Raw genomic sequence first — 22026 nt, 5'->3', positions numbered from 1 at the left:
CGCTACTCAGTGGATATTTCTCTTTGAGACTCATGCAAAACATGCAGTAAGGTACATAAAATGGTGTTGCACAAAAATGCACCAAGGTAAATATTTTTTTTTAGACCAGTTTGGTTTATGCATATTAGAGAACTGCACCATCAAGTGTGAGCACCGTCAGCTCACTGGGTTTTAAAATAGACTTTTGTCTTGCAATTTTCTCTGTCTTTCTTTCATAGTTAGATGTTAGTTGTTGTAGTTTGAGGTTTATCGAGCACTTTTTTTTAAGGTTTTCTCTTGTTATTCAGACTTCTGTTTGGGATGCCATACTAGAGAGTTCACTCTCCCTACTTAGTCTTGGACAGGGTTTTTGCAGGTTTATTACTTCAATTATTACATTAAAGGTGGGTGGAGTGGTATAAGGAAATGGATATAACTTTGGCTGTGCTTAACTTTGGCCTTCTATAGGCCAGACAAGCTCATGAAAGGCACAAAGTGTGCTTAGCCCAGCTGGATCTACACAAATTCCCTTGTGCCATATTAAAAGCTTTTTCCCTTGTGTACTCTTTCTGAACTCTTCCTCTCTCACACTATTCTCTCTTTCTCTTGCACTTTCTGTTACATTTTCTTGCTACATCTCTCTCAAAGATGGAACCAATCAAGGGCGGATGGCAGGTGCCTGTGACTAAAATCTTTCCTGCCTCTTAACCATTCATATGTCTCCTGTTGAGCTTCTTACAAAATTAATAAAGAAGGAGTAAGAGAAAGAAAGAGTCTCTTTTAATAATAATAAAAAAAAATGTTGCGTTACTTTGCCACAGAGACTCCACTGACTGTGTGCCAAATTTCCAGCTGCAGTTCAAGAATGTACAGAAACAATAAACCTCTCATATTGTATAGGCAATTAACAGAAGAAATTTTGGAAATACATTTCAATTTTTTTTTCGATTATTCTCATAACTCAAAGACAGGATTGTTTTTCTGGCAGTAGACTGTGGAGAAAGGCTATATTATATGAATGTTCAGGGATACAAATTCATAAGTGGGATTAAGTTTTTATACGTCTCTTTTTCAGAATGAAAAGTTTGCACTAACTCGAAGATGAGTGTGTGATGTGCCTCCCCAATAAAGAGACAATATGTCAGATGTAAAATGGAAAATAACAGTGCATTCAAGAAGAACTTTGTTGAATCAAGAATACTAGAAAGGAAGAACTCTTATAACTACCAAAGCTTGTGTGTTTGGTACAAATTGAGACATGCCCTTTTCCTAACGGTCTTGTTTCTGTTTTATTCACTTTTTTCTACAGGACTCTGCCATTCAAGATGTGCCATCCACTAAAAAGATCTTACATGTGGAAACGGTTGATGTTGAGGAAACAGGCCAAACCCTGAAGTCTTACGACCATGAGGAAAAGAATGTGCCTGAGAAGGCGAGACAACAGCTTGTGCGGAACAAGCCGGGCGGTAGGAAGAAGAAATTAGAACCATCTTTAAAATGGAAGAACCTCTGCCTCACGTCTTCTTATGAGTAAGTGATAATTCCAGATCCCAGTGGACTCCCAAAAAGCCATCACGCCATGAACATCAGAGGCCACTGATACTAATGTTTTCTGTTTTGTCTACATACTCTATAGACAAACAGTTCAACAGTCAGCCAGACTTGGGTATATGTCTTATGCATTAGTGGCTGTTTTCTTGTGAGTGTCAGTTGGTGAAGTCATGGCATAGCTATCCATAGTGACAGTCAGCTGATAAAGCCAGACTTGATCACCCAGGCATGTGTTCTACTTGGATTGATCTAGCAGACAAATCAGGCCTTTGGCTATTTCAACACTTGTTACTGGTAAACCTCCTATGACCAGTCATCTAGGATTTCCAAAACAATAATCCTTTGTTTTGGAGAAATAAGAATTTCCCAGATGTGAAAATTTACGCTGTTCTGCCAAAACCAAATTTGCGTTTAAATGATGTAAGCTTCCTCTGTAAGGTGTCACAGAACCTGACACGCTTTAGAGAGCTATAGAAGGCTGAAACAAACATTTTACCTGATGAAAAAAAATAAAATATCAGACTAGACATACAAGTTACCTGACAATTTAAATAATTTAAATCAAATAGGCAGCTTTGAAAGTTGACTTAAAATTTTGACTACTTTTTCCTATTCAAATAATATGTCTTCTCGAAAAAAATGTATTTATTTATTAATGACTGCTGTAATTTAATGTGAGTTTTAATGTAAACAGCAATGACTTTGCAATTACATGTCAGCTAGCAGTCATTAGAGTATTGGAAAACTATCTGAAAAACTAAGAGTCTACTCTAAGAGTTAGTAGATATGTAGTTGAAAATGAATGAGAAATATTTGACATGTTGACAGTAGTTACAAAGTTTTTTACAGTTAGTAGAATGTCTGAAGTAAACTGTCATAATAAAGTGTAACCCAAAATTTTTTTATTTATCTGATTGTTGATTTTTTTCCAGTGAGGTAGAGGAGAAGACTGGAAGGAGCAGAGAAAGCAAGAAGATCTTGGAAAATGGCACAAAATCACCTGCATCCGAGAACAAAAAAAAGGCAATTTTTTCTGGATCGTCTTTGCCAGGCTGCCAATCTTCTCAAAAAATGTATGCCACCATAATCTCAGTCCACAGAAATCGTCTTTTCATTGTACATATGGTATTTTCTCTGTGGTAAAAACCTAACCATTGAAACAGGATCAGAAAAACCCTCTCCCAGGAACACGCATAATTGAATAACTCTTTATTCTCCTGGCCAAACATAAAAAAAACTTATCCAATCACTGAATTGGAAATAAAGACTCACTTTCAGGGCAAATTATTTCAGCTGTGGATAAGTATTCATTTTATAGCTTTTAATAAGACACGGATGAAGCAGTCGTTCAGGTTGGTGTGCACATAGAACGGTCCTCTGGTGCTACTGGGAGTAGCGGTCTGTAAAAACCGGCCTGTGCCTGAGCCGCTGATAACCCTGTTCCTTCTCCTGACTCCTCTCTGTCTGTTTGGCGACGGTGAGTGAAAACTCCAGCTGTCCCCATAATGTCGACTGCCAGAATACACAGTCCTGCCTGTAAGGAGCTCCGGGTGTAGCCGCAGTCTCTCTTTCCCTAGGCCTGCTTCTAATAGAAGCTTTTTAAATGTAGCTTTCTAAAGATTGTTTGTGTGTTCATTGGGCACAAACACATCAGTAATGTAATGCATAACACACTAAGCCTGCACACTTACAGTCATTCGCGTTGCGGTACACACATTTACTTCCAGTAAGTGACTAACACCAGTTTTGTTGTTTTCATGGCGGGAATTACAAAGAGACCAGTCCGCTGCTGTAATCCGCTGGAAAACATATCTGAGTCCCTCTGGCCTCTTCTCCGTGTGTACCGGGTTTCATGACTCGTTTGACGATACATTCATTTCAGTAGCCTGATCCGCTTTAACGGCCATCTGCGTTTGTGCGTGCGTGTATAAGCTTGCGATGAAAGAGTTCAACAACGCACTGATGACCACTCCAGTCTTCCTCTCTCTCTGTTGCTCTGTCTCTGTTCTCTCCATCCCCTGCCGTTTAATTTGATGCCATGGCTTAAGATGACACTTCAAATACACCCCTGAGTTTGATGGCCGTTGTGTCCAAGGGTTTGAGCATGAAGGCCTTTCAGAGAGCAATAATTCATTCCACATTGGATTCAGAGAGATTTTACCAGAGCTTTGAGAGAATGTGCTGTGTGGTTTGGCTTGCACCTGCTCCAACTCTCCTCCGATTTGATGTATTAAGCTCTATTTATTATAGAAAGGGCTTTTTCTATAATGTCCTGTTATGTATGGATAGTTCTCGTTTCTACACTGAGAAAATTCTGTGGGAGAGGACTCCCAGTTTGTGTCTGAAAGACATAAAATTGTGGGCCAGCTTGAATATTAATACTAATAGGTGCATATATATGTGTGTGTGTGTGTTTGTGCAGCAAAAGCCCAGGAGGAGCTGACGACTTCAGTGAGAGTTCATCAGAGGATGAGGAAGATGAGGAACAGCCCGAAAGACGGTCCGAGATCCCCACCGACCTGCCCTCTGAATACTGGCAGATCCAAAAACTAGTCAAATACTTAAAGGTAAAAAAAACCACATTGGCTTGTGTATGGGCACAGCAGCATATGTCAACACTAGGGCTGTCATGGAGCCCTGTTTTCAGTGCACAATTACTGTGGCCAGAAGAAATCACTATTATGATATTATCACAAAATACATAAAATATATTGTTAATTATTATCTTGCTATCTATAAAAATTGTTACCTTTTTTTCAAAACATATTTTATGTTTTCCGGAAAATAAAAATGAATCACATAAAAAAAAAATTAGCACTGAGAGATGGAAAGAGGTTTTGTAACCATAACAAGAGCATACAAATCAAACTTCCTGCAGACAGTGTTGCCAAGGTTGTGGTTTTCCCGAGTTTTTTGGGCTACTTTCATAATAAAACTGCATTTTTTTTTTTTTATTTGGGGCTATTTTTATAATGTACTGCAGCTGTTAAAAAAACTAATGTGCACCGATACTTGGGATGAATACCTAGAAACCTAAAGATGAAATAGCAACTGAAGAAAAGATGGCACATTTGGAACTCATGCAGCTGTCAACTCTGATTGGACAGGGAGAAAATTAAGCTAGCACTTTTGGTCAGGCTTTGAATTGGCTTTAGGCTGAACATTTTTCAGGGACATGGCATGTCTGGAGTGTCTAATATCCTCGAATGCAGGAAGTGTGTCTTACTTTTGGCTGGCATCTCCTCTGATTCTTGTACAGTAGCACTATCTACACACTATTGCTGTCTTTTTTCTGTTTTATGGTTGTTTTTCAACTAGCATTAAGTTGTAGTATTCCCACTTACTGTTGGCCAGATAATGGCATTTACCATATTATCATCAATGGACCATTTACCATATTATCATGTATAGTACTAACATGATATCAGTATTTCATTTTATCATCAGTACTAGTTTATTGCAAGTCAGTACCTAATCAATACATTTAAATGGTGTTTACAAAAAACTCAATTTGCAAAACTGGTCTCTTGCATTAGCATATGAGAATAAGTTAATTGAAAGGCATATCACTTCCTTTATAATGTAGTAAATAGTATCACTGAAGGCATAGACCTACTCTAGATAAAAAAGGGCGCTGATGTCAAACACCCGAGGGCACAGTGTGTACACATTTTTAAAAGGATGTCCTTTGGTGTAGAGAGCTATAAATCATGTAAAGAAAAACATCCAAGCAAAGTTCAGCCGCAGGTAGATATTTTTAGCCCAGTAAAACACAGGATAACGAATGTGATTTTCCCAGAGGGAGGTGCTCATCCTCTACCAAATGTCAGGAAAAAGAAGCGCTTGATAACAAAATCCTGTTTGATACTCACCGAATGATCTTTTGGAAAGTGGTTTTGAAAAGTTTGTTTTTTTGTGATTTGTGTGAGGTGTTTGGGGATGCGTTTGTTACAGTGCTGTGTTTAACTCTAGACAGGATGTGTTTGTAACGTGCCCTTCCCAGCATTCTATCTGTCTGGAAACCACAGTTCTTATTTATGAGGGTTTGTCCAGTAGCGCTCTTATAATGTCATTACCATCAGAAGCCGAAACACAGTCTCTGCCAAACTAAATATCTGTTTTATTTTTGGAGTGAAGGTTCAGATTTTCTCCTCCCCTCTGTCTTTTCTTCTGCTCTTTTCCAGGGTATAGACATGCGTTTGTATTTCTGGGAGATTACGTTTCTATAAGGTGATGCATGAATGATCGGACTTGTGCTTTAATGGCTGTTTATCTAGGGATATTTTTGCAGTGTACATTACCTGAACTGTACATTTACATGTCTTCGTGTTTGCGTTTCTGTACACATGTACGAAGGGCAGTTTGCACCAGTGACTATATCCTTTCATGATGTTCACGGCAGTATTAGTGTTATATTAAGAAATCGTGCATGTCTTCAGACCGCAAAACATATTACACACACCAAACTCCATTCAGTCGTTGCCTGGATGTGTCAAAGAACGAGCGTCGAGTATAATTGCACGTTCACACATTCACAGACGCACTTTGTAACTGCATCAGTGTGTAGAGGAGGTGGCCACGGGCTGTTTGTCTCACCAGATTCAGCCCAACTGCCTCATTAGCTTGAATTAGAGAAACATGGCAGGCAAACAAAGTTGCATAGAAACATTCTCTCACACTCTGCCTTCTCCCAATTACCCCGTTCTGCTCCTCGTTAATCGCTTGTAAGTGAAATTGCTAGTGCCCTAATGCTCTTATATGCTGAAATATCGTTTGCAATTTTCACCAATGTGATTAGCTACATTTTATATCACTGGCTCAATTTGACTGAAACGTTGCAGAGTGCCTCTGTCTGCTCAGGAAATGTCTAAATCTGGATCTCTCGTGGCTCACTTACATAGCGCTCACTGTTTCTCACAGACTGCTAGATTGAGAAATACTCTCTCAGAAAAATAATTAGCTTTTTTTTAAACGATCCTACGCATGAAATTAATTTAAAGGACAAATCATCTGCAAAAGCTACACTTTTCCATCTGCGCAGTGGCAGAAGTTGAAGTTCCTGTCAGAACAGAACAGTTGATATTTGTTACCGGAGTAATGTCCACATCTTGTTATCTCTCATGGCCGTTATGAGGTCTCGCTCCCTCTACTGGACAAAGACAGAAATGAAATGAAATGAATGTGTCAGATCATGTTGTCGGTGCATCTCATTTCAGCCCTGTGTGATGCAAGCTGATTGTTTTTCTTCGTTAAAAAGCTTTACACCAATATAACTTAAAAATCAGTATTCTAATAAAAACATTTATATAAAAAGAGAGATGATCTATGATTCAAAAAATGTCATATGCTTGCCAAGGCTGCATTTACTGGGTGAAAAAACAGTAAAATATTATTAATGTATTATTAATATATTAATGTTTTCTATTTTAATAGATTTTAAAATGTAATTTATTCCTGTGATGGTAAAGATGCGTTTTCATGAGCCATTGATCTGTTGATCACATGAACTTTATTATCTGAATTATTGCAATATGCCAATTTGGTACTTAAATAACTTTTCTTCTTTATTATCAGTGTTGAAAACAATTGTGCTGCTTAATAATTTTGTGTAAACGATGATATATATTTTTTTAAGGTTACATTTTTGTGATATCATAAATGTCTTTACTGTCACTTTTGATGAGCTTGTTATATCCCAAAAAATAATAATAATAAAATTAAAAAAAACCATTAAAAAAGTAGTGTAAATAAAAAAAAGAAATAAAGAAAAATACTCAGCAGTTTGTCATTCTGGTGTCATCTACCGTAAGAGACAGCAGCTGAATATGCATATACATACAGATAAACTGTATTGTCTGAAGCGGTATACCCATTCCATCCAAATGGTTTGAGGTGTGTGTGTGTGTGTGCGCGCTTGCAACAGTCGGCGCTCATAAATACGCTGTGGATATGCTGTTTTGCATCAAGTTAATACTGTCCATTAAATCCGATACCTCTTTGCTCTTAAATCTAGAGGAGACGGCTCTGCATTGTGGCTCTATGGCTTCTCTCTGTGTAAATCATTTATACAGCTGTCTTTATCTTGCTCTGGAGAGCTGGCTGCTTAATTGAGGATAAATGATAATGATCAGACCTCAGTCAGCTTCTCTATAAATTAACTCTAATGTGTGTATCATACACAACGCTCGTGCCAGAATGAACATTCACATTCTCTTTTTCTAATACCTCCTTGTTCTCCTGATCACTCTGCCACTTTCTTTTCTTTCTGTCATCTCAATTTTCTCCAGAGCATCGGTACAGCTTTGTTTTCTTCTTAGGTTTTATTTATATATCCATTCTCTCTGTTTGTCTTTTCCTCCTTTTTCCTTTCTGCTTTCTTTCTCTGCTTTCCCATCCTTTCGTGATTCGCTCTTTACTGGAATTTACTAATTTTCTGAGCTCTGTCTGCAATTGGGCAGGATTTATGAATGCTGGCTCATTCCACACTGTTTTTTGCTAAACATTTTCAAGTATTCTTTCCTCAGGATAGATTTTTATGGTGACACACAGCTTGTGCTGTCACTGGGACCTGCTTTTTTTGCTCTCAAGCAGAACCATAATCTGTCAGTTTGCTCAGTAGCTTTGTGACAGTTCAATAATTTCAGATACCACTCGGCATGGTTATTTATTGAAGACAAATGTTTTCAAAAAGAAAAGGCAATAAGCTTTTTTAACCTTGATCACCAATGAATGATTCCAATCTTCTTTTCTGAAGACGTTTTAATACAGCTGTCAGATAAGGCCTGCATACCCGGGCAGCATTATCATTCTTGTCATCTAAATGGAGAAAGTAAGCAAAAACATGTCCTACAGGACTTTGACACCATTTTATAGTGCATTAGGTTATTTCTGATACATCTGTGAATGAGTTTAATTGTGTTTGGAATCAGCTTTACAGAAAATCATAATTCTAATGTTTAATGTTAATGTGAATATCTTCATACATTATAGTTGGATTTAACAGATTATAGCTGGGTGATAATGTGATGTACATTTTGAGAAGCTGTAAACCATCAGGCAGCTGAAACATGCTAGCAATAAATTATTGAAGAAACTATGGAAATTATTCTATTTTAGTACCCAGAGTAATAAGTATGTAGCATTAAAGTATTGTTTGTCTTATTCTCATCAATGCTGTATTCGTTTAATGAAAAACTACAGCAGAACAGTGATAGTGTAGAGTGATCTTCTTTTATACTTTAATCAACATTAATGACATAAAATAATATGTATATTCAGCTGTCGATACATAACATTTTCTCCCTACTGTTTACATTCATTAAGATTTTTTTAATTTTTAACTCTGCTTAAGGCTGCTTATGAAAATACTTGCTAATATGGGCACCCAAGTAACCTTGCCCTCCGTGTGCAAGTTTTGTGTGTGTGTGTGTGTGTGTGTGTGTGTGTGTGTGTGTGTGTGTGTGTGTGTGTGTGTGCATGCAGAAAACAGCAAAGGTGTACTGATTTGAGTTCTACTTGTTGGCTGGGGTTAGCAAAGCTCCTGGCTCACCCTAGGCCCCCCGTGGAGCTGGGATTTGCTATACCTACAGTAGTAAGTGTAACATCCCTAAGTAAGTTTGCACATCCCTGCAGTTAAATATCAGAGGTGAGAAAGCACAAACTCGAACATTAATGTGAGTATGGTATATAGTGATTTCAAATTATAAACCTGTCAGTCATCCGTGTTCACAGCTTTTATCTGCGTGTGCATCTGTCCTGAACATCTGTCTTCACACCACACATTGTGAGCGAGGGCCCGTTAGATTCAAGACAGAGACATTATAAAAGACCTTCAGATGTTTTCTGATTTGTAAAGAATGTCTACAGCACGTTGAGACCAAAGCTGCTAGAAAATGAAAGCATATGAACACTGGATTTCTTTTTCCCTGGTATCAGTACTAAATATAGCTTCATGTTTTTACAAGGTTCATTGCTAACCCATCGAATGCTTTGAAGATGGAGAGAGTGGCAAGGCAAAAAGTGCAGTGGATTCACTGCTAGTTTTGGTTCACATTTGGTCCAGCCACTTAATGTGGACAACACATGTGCTTTTTCTCTCACTCTTGCTTCTTTCTTCTCTGTACCTTTCTGTCTCCACCCCTCTGTGACTATTTTTCTCACTTGTTATCACTGTCTTTTTCATCGCTCTTTTTAGTTTCTTCATATTTGCCCACCCCTTCTTTCAACTCTGCCCGTCATTCTTCATTACAAGTGCTATCATGTTCTCATCTCTTTGATCTGATGTTCTCCTCTTCTCATGTGTTCATTCCTTGTTTTGTCTTTTTCCAAAACATATTAATCCAAGTGCTACTTTTTAAAGATGTGCAATACACAGTCACTATATCTGTTATTTTTAATAGTATCCATGCCATCATCTAAAAATTGTTTAAAATGAATCTAAAAACACTAACAATATAATAACACTGCTAAAATGCAACCTTTAGCAGATCAGAAATGACAATGTTTTGATGCCTAAATTCACTTGGCCATTCATGTAGCATTTAAGATCAAATAGTCCCTGAAATCTCTTTAAAGTCCCTGAAATATTTACATTTAGATCCCACTTAAGTATATTCTACTCTTTTAGAAAATTACGCTGAAGTGTCCTACTTTACACAAGGGGCTACTCATTATGCATTTCTACAAAATCCTACAAAACAGAATAAAATAGGTATGCAAACTGGGACGTTACTAATCACTAGATCTCGTCTGTTGCTCGTTTTATGAAAAAGAAACACAAGTGTTTATTTAGTTTTGGAAATGAGTGTCACATTTCAAAGGTCTGCTGCACGAGCAGAATTACAGCAGCTTACATGCCTCTTTGGGACCTACTGCAATGAGCACAACACCAGCCTCGGAGAGAAAAGCCTGTCTTTGTTTGCATTCATAAGAGCCACTCCATAAAAAAAAAAAAAGAGGAGAAAAACGAGGCATCACATTAAAAACACACGTGGAAGTCGAGTTTCTGATGTTTTCTCTAGGGGAAAGCTGATCTTAGATCTGTGGTTTTGACCTAAACAAACAGCAATCACTAAAGAAGCCATAATTTCTTGATTAAAGATGATTAATAGTGTAGTATTTTTGCTGGATCCTCTGCTTTATTTATCTGTCACTCGCCCTTCTGTTATTTCATTCCAGTGATAAAAGACATACCGTGAATGATATCAAAACCACAGTCGGCTGCGATACATATCTGTTAAGGAGCTTGGCCCAACAAATGCCACATGTTTGGTTTGTTGCACTCACTGTGTAGGCAACTTCTGAGGAACGACCAGCCTAAAACACTGTGTATATAGCAACTGTCAAAACAGAGCTTTTTCTAAGGCCAATCCATTATCATCTCCAACATTTCAGAGCTTGTTTTCTTTTAATTGCTAACTTAGGTCATTGTCTATGGTTTCAGGCCGCAGCACAGCAGTAGTCTGTATCAAAGGATCTCTCCCCACCCCTGTTTATAGTCACAATACCAAACACTTATACTCACATGTGGTCAACAAAATAAGACTTGAAGAGAAGATGATTTTGGGGTGTGGGTCAAATGGGTCGAAAAAAGAGGTTCATGGAGAAATAATAAAATAATATATATATATATATATATATATATATATATATATATATATATATATATATATATATATATATATATATATATATATAAATTATATGATGACCAAATGTGGCAAATGTACATCTGCCTTCACACTCACGCATTTCACACATATAAAGTCATACAGTACTATATAAAGTCAGTGTGTCCTTTCACGTTTTAAATGAATGAAATATATAAAACAATAGCTGTTCTGTTCATCTGACTGTGGGTTACGATAGAACAGCTAATGTAATTGCTGCACATGTGTTTGTGTGTGAACAGGGGGCTAATCAGACAGCCACAGTGATTGTGTTGTGCGCTTTGAGAGACTTTAACCTGGTCCAGGAAACTTGTCAGCTGGCTATCAGAGACGTGGGGGGGCTGGAGGTCCTCATCAACCTGCTTGACACAGATGACATCAGATGTAAAGTAAGTGCATCCAGACTCAATTAATTGGGTCAAAGGTCACCGTTTGACTTGTTTTTGATTCCATCTTTTTTCTGTTTTTCATTTATTTAGTTTATATTTTTACAGTTTTACAATTTTGTGATTGGAAAGATTTTTGATGTTCAAAAGAGACTTTAATCTGCTTTAAAATGTCTATTATTCCTCTGATAAGCAAAGCTGTGTTTTCAGAATCATTTCTACCGTCTTTAGTATCACATGATCCTTCAGAAATCACTCTAATATGCTTGTTTGGTGCTCGAGAAACATTTCCTATTATTATCAATGTTAAAACAGTTGTACTGCTTTAATTTTAAATTGTGATACAATTTTTCAGGATTCTTTGAACAATACAGAGTTCAAAGGAACAGCAATTATGGCTTTTCCAGAAAAAAAGAATACTGAACTAAATATTTTAATTGTTACATAAAACATACACATTACAATTATAAAGGCATATCAAACTAAAATATGTTTAGGCCACTGCCATTTTTGCTCTAATGAAAACTTTTAATCAATTTGACATTTAAAGCACTTTTTTTTTCTAAAAACGAATATGTCACTCTCTCTTTCTGTCAGATTGGTTCTTTAAAGATCTTGAAGGAGATCAGTTGTAACTCTCAGATTCGGCAAACCATCGCTGATCTGGGTGGTTTGCAGACCATGGTGTCCATCCTGGACTCTCCTGACAAAGACCTGAAGTGCCTGGCTGCTGAGACCATCGCCAATGTAGCCAAGTTCAAACGGGCCCGCAGGACTGTCCGACAGCACGGTGGCATCAAGAGACTGGTGAGAAACACGAAAACTGTTCCTGTGTGTTGTCACAACAGGTTGACTATGATTAAAAACTTGCACAAAGACAAAAGGATAGAATATGTTGAAGCTACATACGTATACCATGCTCTTATTTCTCCACTTGCTCTCTTTCTTTCAAGACTGTTTCTCCCAATCATTTTCTATGCCAGCATCAAAGGGAGCACACTGCAGGTAAAAACAGATTGAATGTCGTGCTCCCCCTCATCCTGGCATGTGTGTTTATTGACAGAGCGACGCTCGGTATGATTAGGGCTTGCGTGTTACTCTGCTCTGTATATTTACTCGGGGCCAGACTCGGACGTTCTCAATGTAGCTATCATAGATTAGTTACATTTAAAGACCCAGACCACCTCTGAATGGCACGCGCGTGTAATGCTGTGTTAGAGCGGCCTTTCTGGTTTGACAGCAGGGGAAACACGAAATTTAGTCTTTGAAGGATGTGGTCATTTGTAGATTTTGGTGTGACATAGTCTGAATTTTCAAGAGCTCTTAAGTAACAGCCAGTCTTTGGCTGGTGATGAATGTTTAGATGAATGTTGGCAGCTTCAGTGCAGGAGATTGTGTTCTACATCCTGCAGACTCAGTGACAGAAGTGCACCGAAGATGTCATGAAGTACACCATGAACCTATTAATAAAACATTCAATCGTTCGTTTTGACGTGACACGACTCTCCTACCTTAATGCGGAGTGAAATGAAAACAGCATAAAGCACAACAATGTAATAATAATAATGTTATGTGAAGCAGAGTGACAAATCTATTGCGGTATTTCAAAGCTGAAGCTCAGGAAAGTGCGTTTGAAAAGCTGAAGTTGTTTCTGGCAGGTGGAGTTGTTGGACTGCGTGCCTAATGGTGTGTCTCTGAGTGCGGAGCGGGAGAGGGATATGGAGGTGGCTCGCTGCGGGGCTCTGGCTCTTTGGAGCTGCAGCAAGAGCACCAGGAACAAGGAGTCTATCCGTCGGGCCGGGGGAATCCCTCTGCTCGCCCGGCTGCTCAAGTCATCACAGAAGAACATGCTCATCCCAGTAGTGGGGACCTTGCAGGAGTGCGCTTCTGAGGTTTGCTTCAGCATGCTAAACCAAATACAGATGCTTAAAATGTTCATGTCTTCAATAGCTACACTAAAAATACATTTACTGTAGGATTCACTTTTAAGCAATTTAAGATTTGAGTAAATCTCTCAAATGATTACAAACATTTGATGAAACATTTTGACAGTCCATATAGTATTGGATTATTATTATTTCTTTCTGATTTTTGCAATCAAAATGACGGATTTTGTGGTTGTACATTAAAGAAATTTGCACACACACAAAAAAGTTATTTATTTATGTTTTTTGCTTAAAGCTTAATAGCCGGATCAACTCCCCTCTTTTGATGTCTATGATGAATCATGCAGATACTGGACTGCTCCGTAGCGGTACTTACCCAAACTCTAAATATTCTGAATATAAACACTTGTTATAGGTGAACCGTAGTGATTCAGGACAAGCCAAAAACACGGTTTGGAAAATGGATTTATGATGTACTCGCTTATTATTTTGAACACAAAGTTACAGACTGCAATTTTAAATAATTAGGATAGCACATTTACCATATTATAAATTGTTAGATGCACAATAGTCATGCATGACACAAAAAACAAACAAATTGCATAATAAAAATTTTGTTATATATTTAGCATTTAGTTTTTGTGAGGCCTTAATTTTAGTGGTTATTGTGCGATAAAAGAACTAATTATGCAGGATTGCAAAAAATGCAACATTTTGATTCAGGGATCACAAAGTTGCATAAAAAACTGGAGTACAAAGATTTACATACTATTATACTACTATTACATAGCATTTTAAATACTGTAAAGTACATTTACATACAAAAAAGCATTGTGAAACATAATACAAGCTTCAAATGACATATGTAAAGCCACTTGATACAAGGACAAGGATACAAGGACTGAAAATAGCACGCTGTTCATAAAATCGTACTTTTGACTGGCAGATTGTTTCTATTAAAGGACCGGTTTGAAGATGTGAATGACTGTATGAGGCCAGAAGCAAGAAACCCTAGGATGAAATAAGCGCTACGCCGCTGCACGCAGTGTTGTTTGGCAAGACGGAGTGGTTTTTACAGTAGGTGTTCAGCATAGAGAGTCATTCTGCATGTTTGTGTTGGCAGAAGAGCTACAGAATTGCTATACAGACTGAGGGCATGATTGAGGATCTGGTGAAGAACCTCAGCTGTGACAACCAGGAGCTCCAAATGCACTGTGCCAGCGCTATCTTTAAGGTACGGCCGTACACACTCAACTACACTTTTCTTTGGCGCTGTATAAAAAGGGCTGAGGTTGAAATGAAAATACTAATTTAGCCCTGGCTCTGATTGTCAGTGCGGTGCACATCTCGATGCTGCCTAAATCTGTGTACTGTATGTGTGTGCGGCTTCACTCCTGTGTTAGTGTGCAGAAGATAAACACACCCGTGATTTGGTGCGGCAGTACGACGGACTGAAGCCACTGGTCATGTTGCTTAACGAAGCTGAAAACAAGCAGTTACTAGCTGCCACGACTGGAGCCATCTGGAAATGTTCCATCAGCTTGGAAAATGTAGCTAAGTATGTGCATTAAACTTCTGAGCTTCTGCACACAAATTTCTTTCTTTTTTCTGAAAAATTCTGATATCATTGTATGAGGACGAAATATATCATACAGTGTAATAATCCACATAATTTATAAAAAATTTGAAGTTGGACATTTCTAATTTAAAACAATGGACATTTCGATCTAAAAATCAAAAATTAATTGTATGGACATTTTGATCTCAGTGTGGCATATTTAGACTAGGACGAGTCAAATCAATGCGAGAAGCGTAATTGGCTCCAGATTCGGTCAGATTGTGCACCACTCATAAAAAGGGGTCCTTCAACTTAGTGAAGGACAGAGGATGTGCAATCAAACGCAGCCTTCGAAATGTCTCATTTGTTCACTTCTAACGCTCAGATTTTCCATGGCTCAAAGCTGTCAACCATTGTCCGTCCGAGTCTGCGCTGAGTGCAGCTACAGAAGTGATTATTTGAAGAGAGAGCAAAAGTTTTTATAAACTCTGTGAATGAGCTCTGATCTTTTACGATGACTTTTTGCTAGAGGAATGCGAATTGTTCTTTCACCCATACCACTAACAAAAGATGAAGTAAAGTGTTGATTTTATAGACACCCATGATGTGTTAGTCGAGGCCGTTGCTCCATTAGTGGCAAGTGGGCTGTGGGAGATGTGGAATGCTTCTCTGAAACAGTCGTGCTGTAATAATCAGGAGTGTAAGCTGAAAGACTCTTAAACCGTTTGTCATGTAAAGCACGCTGGTCTTTATTCCAACGTCACTTAGCTCAGTGAAGATGATGACCATCCTGGAGGCTTTCCTGGTGTAATTTTTCTGGCGGCAGATGTCTTTTAAGCCAGTCATTTTCCCCCATAAATACAAAAAAACCTTGGAATCATCATCTGGCATGCCCGTTCTGTCACACAAGCACTCTCATATAAAAATGATTTACACATATTACTTTGCTTTGCAGTATGCGTTTGGGGACATGTACTCTACAGGGCTCAAAAATGCATTTTTTAATTCTACCATTACCTGTCTATAAATTATCAGGTGTTATTTTCACAACTTTGAAGCCAAGGAGCTGATAAATCTACATTTTTAGTTTACGATAAGAGCATTTTTTTAGTATTTTATGGGATTGTTATAGGCTAGGATCTGTAGAAGGATCTACTGTCTGGCCTCACACCAGCCGCAAATAGAATAGTATTGAAATAGGAATTCAGAGGGAGGCTTGGGTCTGAAATGGCCCAGTAGCAGCATGGCCGCTCTCTCTACACCTCGTAAGTCATAGCTGACAAAAGCTCATCCTGCGTTTACATCAGGCTTAGTTTGCTGAAACTGGAGGCAGGTGCCCCATGCCACATTCAGTTCGCTTAATGTCCCATTAGCCAAATAAGTGTACTCTAAGAAAAGTAATGCTCTGCAAAAACATTCAGTTGTTAAGATTTGGGCCATGGTAATACCTCTGGAGAAGGGTCGTTGAAACTTGTGCTTAAAAGTGAGATTAAACAAGCCAGTAAACAAAATGTGTGAACACTACTAAAAAAGCTAATTAAAAAAAATTAAAAAAATCATTCTTGAGAATAGTTGAGTCCCAAGTCACAACAGAAAAGGGATACCTCACAAAAATGAAAGTTCTGTGGTCATTCTTTTATTTATTTTTTTTGCTGTCCCAAATGTGTGTGAAATCTCTCTATGTGGAACAGAGATGAAAAGACTGACAGAGATCAGTTTTTTTCGATTTAATTTTTTTTTTTATCAGTGTATTAGTTCTCATAATGTCTTTATCTTTATCCAGGACAAAATAATACAAATTAATTTCATGCTAGATGTGCCAAACTAGATTGAAACCTCTCTAATGTATGTTATGTTCACTTGTGCAGGTGGTTGGTTTAAAGTTGTAGGCGTCAGCTGTATAGAAAACCACTGTGTTACTGGCATAATATTTAATGCAAACTTGGATGTGAAAAAATAACTGCTTTTATTACAGTTTTTTTGTACAACATCAAGGCCGAACACAGCAATTGACATAAAACAAACCAACCATTTATGTAAAATTAAATGTGCTGAGGGAGTGGAGCTCTAGGTCAGTGATCATTTTCCCAATCCATCTGGTCTCAGTGTAAGCGCAGTGTGCCATTTCAGAAACAATCAAGGCCTGGCGTTTAAAGGCAAAAATCATTTCAGAATGTATTTTACAGTGGTCATAATTTTGAGGTGCTTTTCCTCCTTATTTTTCTGAGAGTCGTAGTGTTGCCAGCAGCAGACAGCATGTCTTTGTGTGGCTGATGAGAGAGCTGATCATGTGAGTCCAGCAGAAATAGGGGTTCAAGGCTGGGTCAAAGGGGCTTTTAGTAGGTGGTAGTAACTGAAGAGGATGTGAGACCTCCACAAATGTGCTGAGAAAGGCATGTGTTAACCATTTACCTGATTAATGATGCATAAAATGAAAATTGTTATATTATAAAAATAAGAAAAATATTATAATGATTATGCTAATAACATAAATTTTATTATACACAAAGGATGATATTCACCGGAGTTTCAGTTATATAGGACTTTCAATGCAATATCACAGTCATCTATGATCTTTCAGCTATGAATTCACAAATTGCTTAATTACGTACTAATTTCTGTTGATGAATATTCTAAATAGGCCAAAATAATTGAAATAGACTGAAATCATTGACCGAAACTTTGACTTTTAATTAATGCCATCCAATGGAGTGTTTTTACTATGCAAGCACTTTGCATTACCAAAAATGATGCCGGGGAAGTGGCTTATTGCTGAAGAACTTCACTGCAAAAATGAACAGCGTATAAAGAGTTGAAAGAAATTTTTTACATGAAGTCTTCATTTGGAGTTCAATTGCCTACCCAAATTTAATTACCAAAATGTTAGCCAAATAAACATTTGTTTGCAAACACAGTGAAAAATACAATGACATGAATTAAATAAATAAAAATGCGCATCACTACTGATTTCTCTTATTTTTCCACAGTAGTGCCATCAAAGTCTATAATTGCTTAATTTTGAATTTACTGACATGCTGTTGCTGACAAGCTTTAGAGAACATTCCATAGAAATTAAATGGAGATTGCTATGAACAGTGAAATGCTATGTAAAATTTCTTCAAGTAGTAACAATTTATTGGAAATTATTCTTAAATGATCTGGATTTAAGTGACATATCGAAGCATTTTATCTGATGTTTCTTCAAAGAAACATAAATTACACATTAATGTGATTTAAAACTGAAAAGAATAGTAACAAACTATTCTCAAAGCAACCTGAAAAAAGAAAAGCATAATTGGAAATGCATTGGATCTGAAAAACTTTTTAAAAAAGCTAATTACATATAAAACTATATCTCCATTAACCTACGTTAGTTAAGTATTTAAAAAAAATGTCTTTTGGATGCTCTAAAACGGTGCATGCTCACTTTTTAACTCACTTTTTTTTTGTGGTGGTGGTGGTGGTAGCGGCTTAACGGTGCTTTTTCATGTTGTTTCTCTTGGCAATATTATTTGGCAGGTTAATGTTGGCTTTACAAAAATAGACAACACCCACAGTCCATTAATCAAAGGTAAAATGTAATTTCTCCACAAGTTTAATGTAGCATGCTGATAACAATTCACTGATGGCATCTCTGTTTTACATGCTATGTTTAAGTGTAGGCCTGACCTTTCTGACTTTTTATGCTGTGCTAATTTTGGCAGCTTTTTTTACATTTCTGTTTTACTTGCAAGAAATGTTTGGTTGACTTTGACCAGCACCAATTGACCTTGGACACTCAATGGTCTTCAGGACTGTTTAGCCAGAAATCCTAACTGTGAATAAAAACAGCCTTATAGCTTAACCATACATCAGAGATTAGTTGAGGCTCCCTGCAACCACATTATATGCCTTTTAAATGTTTACTGTAGTTCACCACTACTTGGCAAACAAATCCAGAATTGCACCAAAAGCCCTTGTTGTCTTGCTCCAAACCAGAAAATGCGGTCATTGGGCATAAATGCATATTGAGCGCAGCGTGGGAAATGTTGCGGTGATAAAGCATCACCGGATTTATTCTCCTTCGAGATATCCACAACCCATACGAATGCTTCCTGTTGCTATTTAGGGTTTTGAGTCTTCATGTTTTTATAATCCATTGCATGATGGAAAAAAAATGCTTCATCTAATTATAAACAAACCATTTCATGTTTTTGTGTTCATTGAAGAAAGGTCATTCAGGGCAGTATTGACACAACTTGCTCTCTTTCATGAAATTCCCATGGATTTCCCATTATCCTATCAGTTACCACATTTAAACACACAGGAGGAAATCTCACTTCATACAGCTTTGAACATCTGTGGTTTTTAATTGTTTTTAATTGTTAAAAAAAAAAACTATTTTCTAGCAAGCATGTTCACAAAGGAAAATGTGGCCAAGTTTAGAAAAAAGACTGCACCATAAATGCTTGTTGTGTGAAAGCAACATGAAATAGTACTTCTTAGAGATAAGCATTTGATGACCTGGTATATTAAGTCCTAGTATTTTCCATTGAAAACACATTGGAATTGCATATGAGTAATCATTTCTTGTTGTCTTTCTCTTTCACAGGTTTCAGGAGTATAAGGCACTAGAAATTCTGGTAGGTCTGCTCAAAGACCAACCTGAAGAGGTGCTAGTTAATGTAGTGGGTGCTTTGGGAGAATGTGCCCAAATATCTAAGAATCTTTCCACCATCCGCAAAAGCAACGGTATCCAGCCCTTGGTCAACTTACTCACCGGCACCAACCAGGCCCTTCTGGTCAACGTCACAAGGGCAGTGGGAGCTTGTGCCACTGACCCTGAGAACATGGCGTAAGTCTTACCTCTTAAAATTAGTCCTTTACACATCAAATGCTAACATTTTGCACTGTATTACTATAACACATTTCCCTGTGCTCATATCAGACTGTGCTCACTGTTTGTGTATTACCTAATCAACCTGGATCCAAAATAGTTGTCCAGAAAAGATCCAGCAGCTGAAAGTGCTCATAGTATGCTACCTTGGCCCTGTAATCCCTCTCACTGTTACCATTGGCTCGGTTTAGGATGACCAGGCATTGTTCTTGTTCTCTGTAAAAGATTTCATGTTCACTGCTTCTGCGGCGGATCCAATGGGCCCTGGGATGTGCCACTTGACCAGTCTCCGTGCTCCATACATGCAGGGCAAGAGCCCTCAGGCCTGGTTCTGTAATTACAGGGCTCGGAGATCTGTGTTTACTCTACCTGCTGTGAGACTCATAGCTGCGGCCAGGGTGGAGGCCTTTTATTGTCTCAATGCGGTCAGTTTGTATAAGCTGTAAAGCACTTCTGACAACGGCCATTGGACTTGCTAAACAGAAACAGGCAGGCGTGCATAAGCACAGATGAGTACACAGAATGTCTTTTTCAGCTTACTGTACTAGATTATGGTCTGTATTGAGTGTCGGACAATAAAATCACTGCAAGAAATAAAAGGATGAAACATCTTTTACGGTGCTCTCACAAGCTGGATGAAAAACCAAACGAACAACACAACCAGTTTTAAATCTGTATCAATACACAGCCCTACTGGTGTCATATGGTTAACAAACTGAAAAACAAGTATCATTTTTTTTAATTTATAAAGAGCACAGAACTGCCATGTAATCCACACATTCACAAGAGATTTGAGTATCGGTTTTTCTGTATATTTAACACATCTGACTCTCATTGCTTTTACAAGACTGTTATAGACTGCAGTCCCCTCTTAATTAATGCTGGACACAAATGAAGAGCATTTTGTTCCCTTCTATTCAGCACCCAAGCTCACACAGCCTTTGTCTGAAAGATTAATACGTTTATGGATGTGAGCAACCACAGTGGTGTAGTAAAAGTCCACAAAGCTTGTTTTTGAAGAAATAAGGTCATTCATATAATTTTAACTCTTTGAGTGACCAAAAACGTCAGTCCTGTAGACCTATGTAACAGCCCTTGAACATGTTGTTCTTGTTTTCTCATGGAATCTATATTTGTCTTTTGTCTATTGTCTTTTTGTTCCCATTTCCTTGTAGTAACAAAGTCTTTTTTAATGTTCTTTTCATTGCTCTTTGTACTGTTTTGATGGTTTATTTTGAGAATTAAGCACAGTAGTCTACAAAGCAATTAGCGTAGCTCATATTTGATTATTGTTTTCTTTCACAAAACAGCGTGTTGAAACCTGTTTCTGAAATTTAAAGCGGTAAAAAGAATTGACGTGTCTGTCCTCCACACAGTACAAAATAATGGCGTCAAAACTCTCAAAATTATTGGTCAGTTTAAAAATATTGTAATTACATTTTCAAAACGATTTATTGAAAGTACATCTTTATACATCTAATGGCTAAATTAAACAAATGTATCCATTGTTGTTGTCAAACACAAACTTCTACGGCTAAACTAGTCCAGGAACAGATTTCTAGATACATCCTACTACTTTAGTGTTGAGTGCATCTTACCTGTTCAAGTGCAGCATTATGTCCTGCTCCTGAAGGATTTAGTGGCCTCTCAGGATAGTGTGAGGCTCTCCCTGTTATCATGTTTCTCAAAGTGATTTATTATAAGGATGGGGTCGGGGGGTACGCTTGGCGTTAAGATTGCTCTGACCAGTTCTCAGCCTGGCCTCTCTTCACTTGCTCCCCCCTTTGCAGCAAGGTTTAGCAATTATGACAGCATTGAATGTCGGCCTTGTCGCTGGATGCACACATGGGAAACAGGTTACATGTTATTTATACCTGACAAACGGACCGCACTGAAGAGTCATTTTCCCGTTCTTCCCAGAGCCTGACTACGTCCTTTAGTAGAATCATATCCGCAGCATGAAATACAGCCTGTTCTAAAGTAAACCTCACTCAGAAGCAGTGAAATATAGAAAGACTTGTCTCTGAGAATGTTTGACTTGGAAAATGTACTTTCTCTGGGTTTTTTCCTCCTCCGAGTTGCCGACAGGAACCGAGTTAAACGGTGCGCTCCGTGCAAGTGT

The 22026-nt window shown here is 37.8% G+C and overlaps 1 protein-coding gene across 1 annotated transcript in view; it reads left to right on the top strand.

Moving 5' to 3' along the window:
* odad2 (outer dynein arm docking complex subunit 2) overlaps window positions 1-22026 on the top strand; it is a 48102-nt gene that overhangs the window by 11048 nt on the left and 15028 nt on the right. The window contains exons 8-16 of the mRNA XM_043229427.1: window positions 1289-1509; window positions 2463-2603; window positions 3953-4097; window positions 11441-11587; window positions 12182-12391; window positions 13243-13476; window positions 14594-14704; window positions 14874-15028; window positions 19620-19862. Coding sequence (XP_043085362.1) covers window positions 1289-1509; window positions 2463-2603; window positions 3953-4097; window positions 11441-11587; window positions 12182-12391; window positions 13243-13476; window positions 14594-14704; window positions 14874-15028; window positions 19620-19862 — 1607 coding nt within the window. The remainder of the gene's footprint in view (window positions 1-1288; window positions 1510-2462; window positions 2604-3952; window positions 4098-11440; window positions 11588-12181; window positions 12392-13242; window positions 13477-14593; window positions 14705-14873; window positions 15029-19619; window positions 19863-22026) is intronic.

Source organism: Puntigrus tetrazona, unplaced genomic scaffold, assembly GCF_018831695.1.
Source record: "Puntigrus tetrazona isolate hp1 unplaced genomic scaffold, ASM1883169v1 S000000005, whole genome shotgun sequence".
NCBI classification, from domain to species: domain Eukaryota; kingdom Metazoa; phylum Chordata; class Actinopteri; order Cypriniformes; family Cyprinidae; genus Puntigrus; species Puntigrus tetrazona.
Note: the sequence above shows the minus strand (reverse complement) of the source record. Positions and strands in the feature narration are given on the sequence as shown.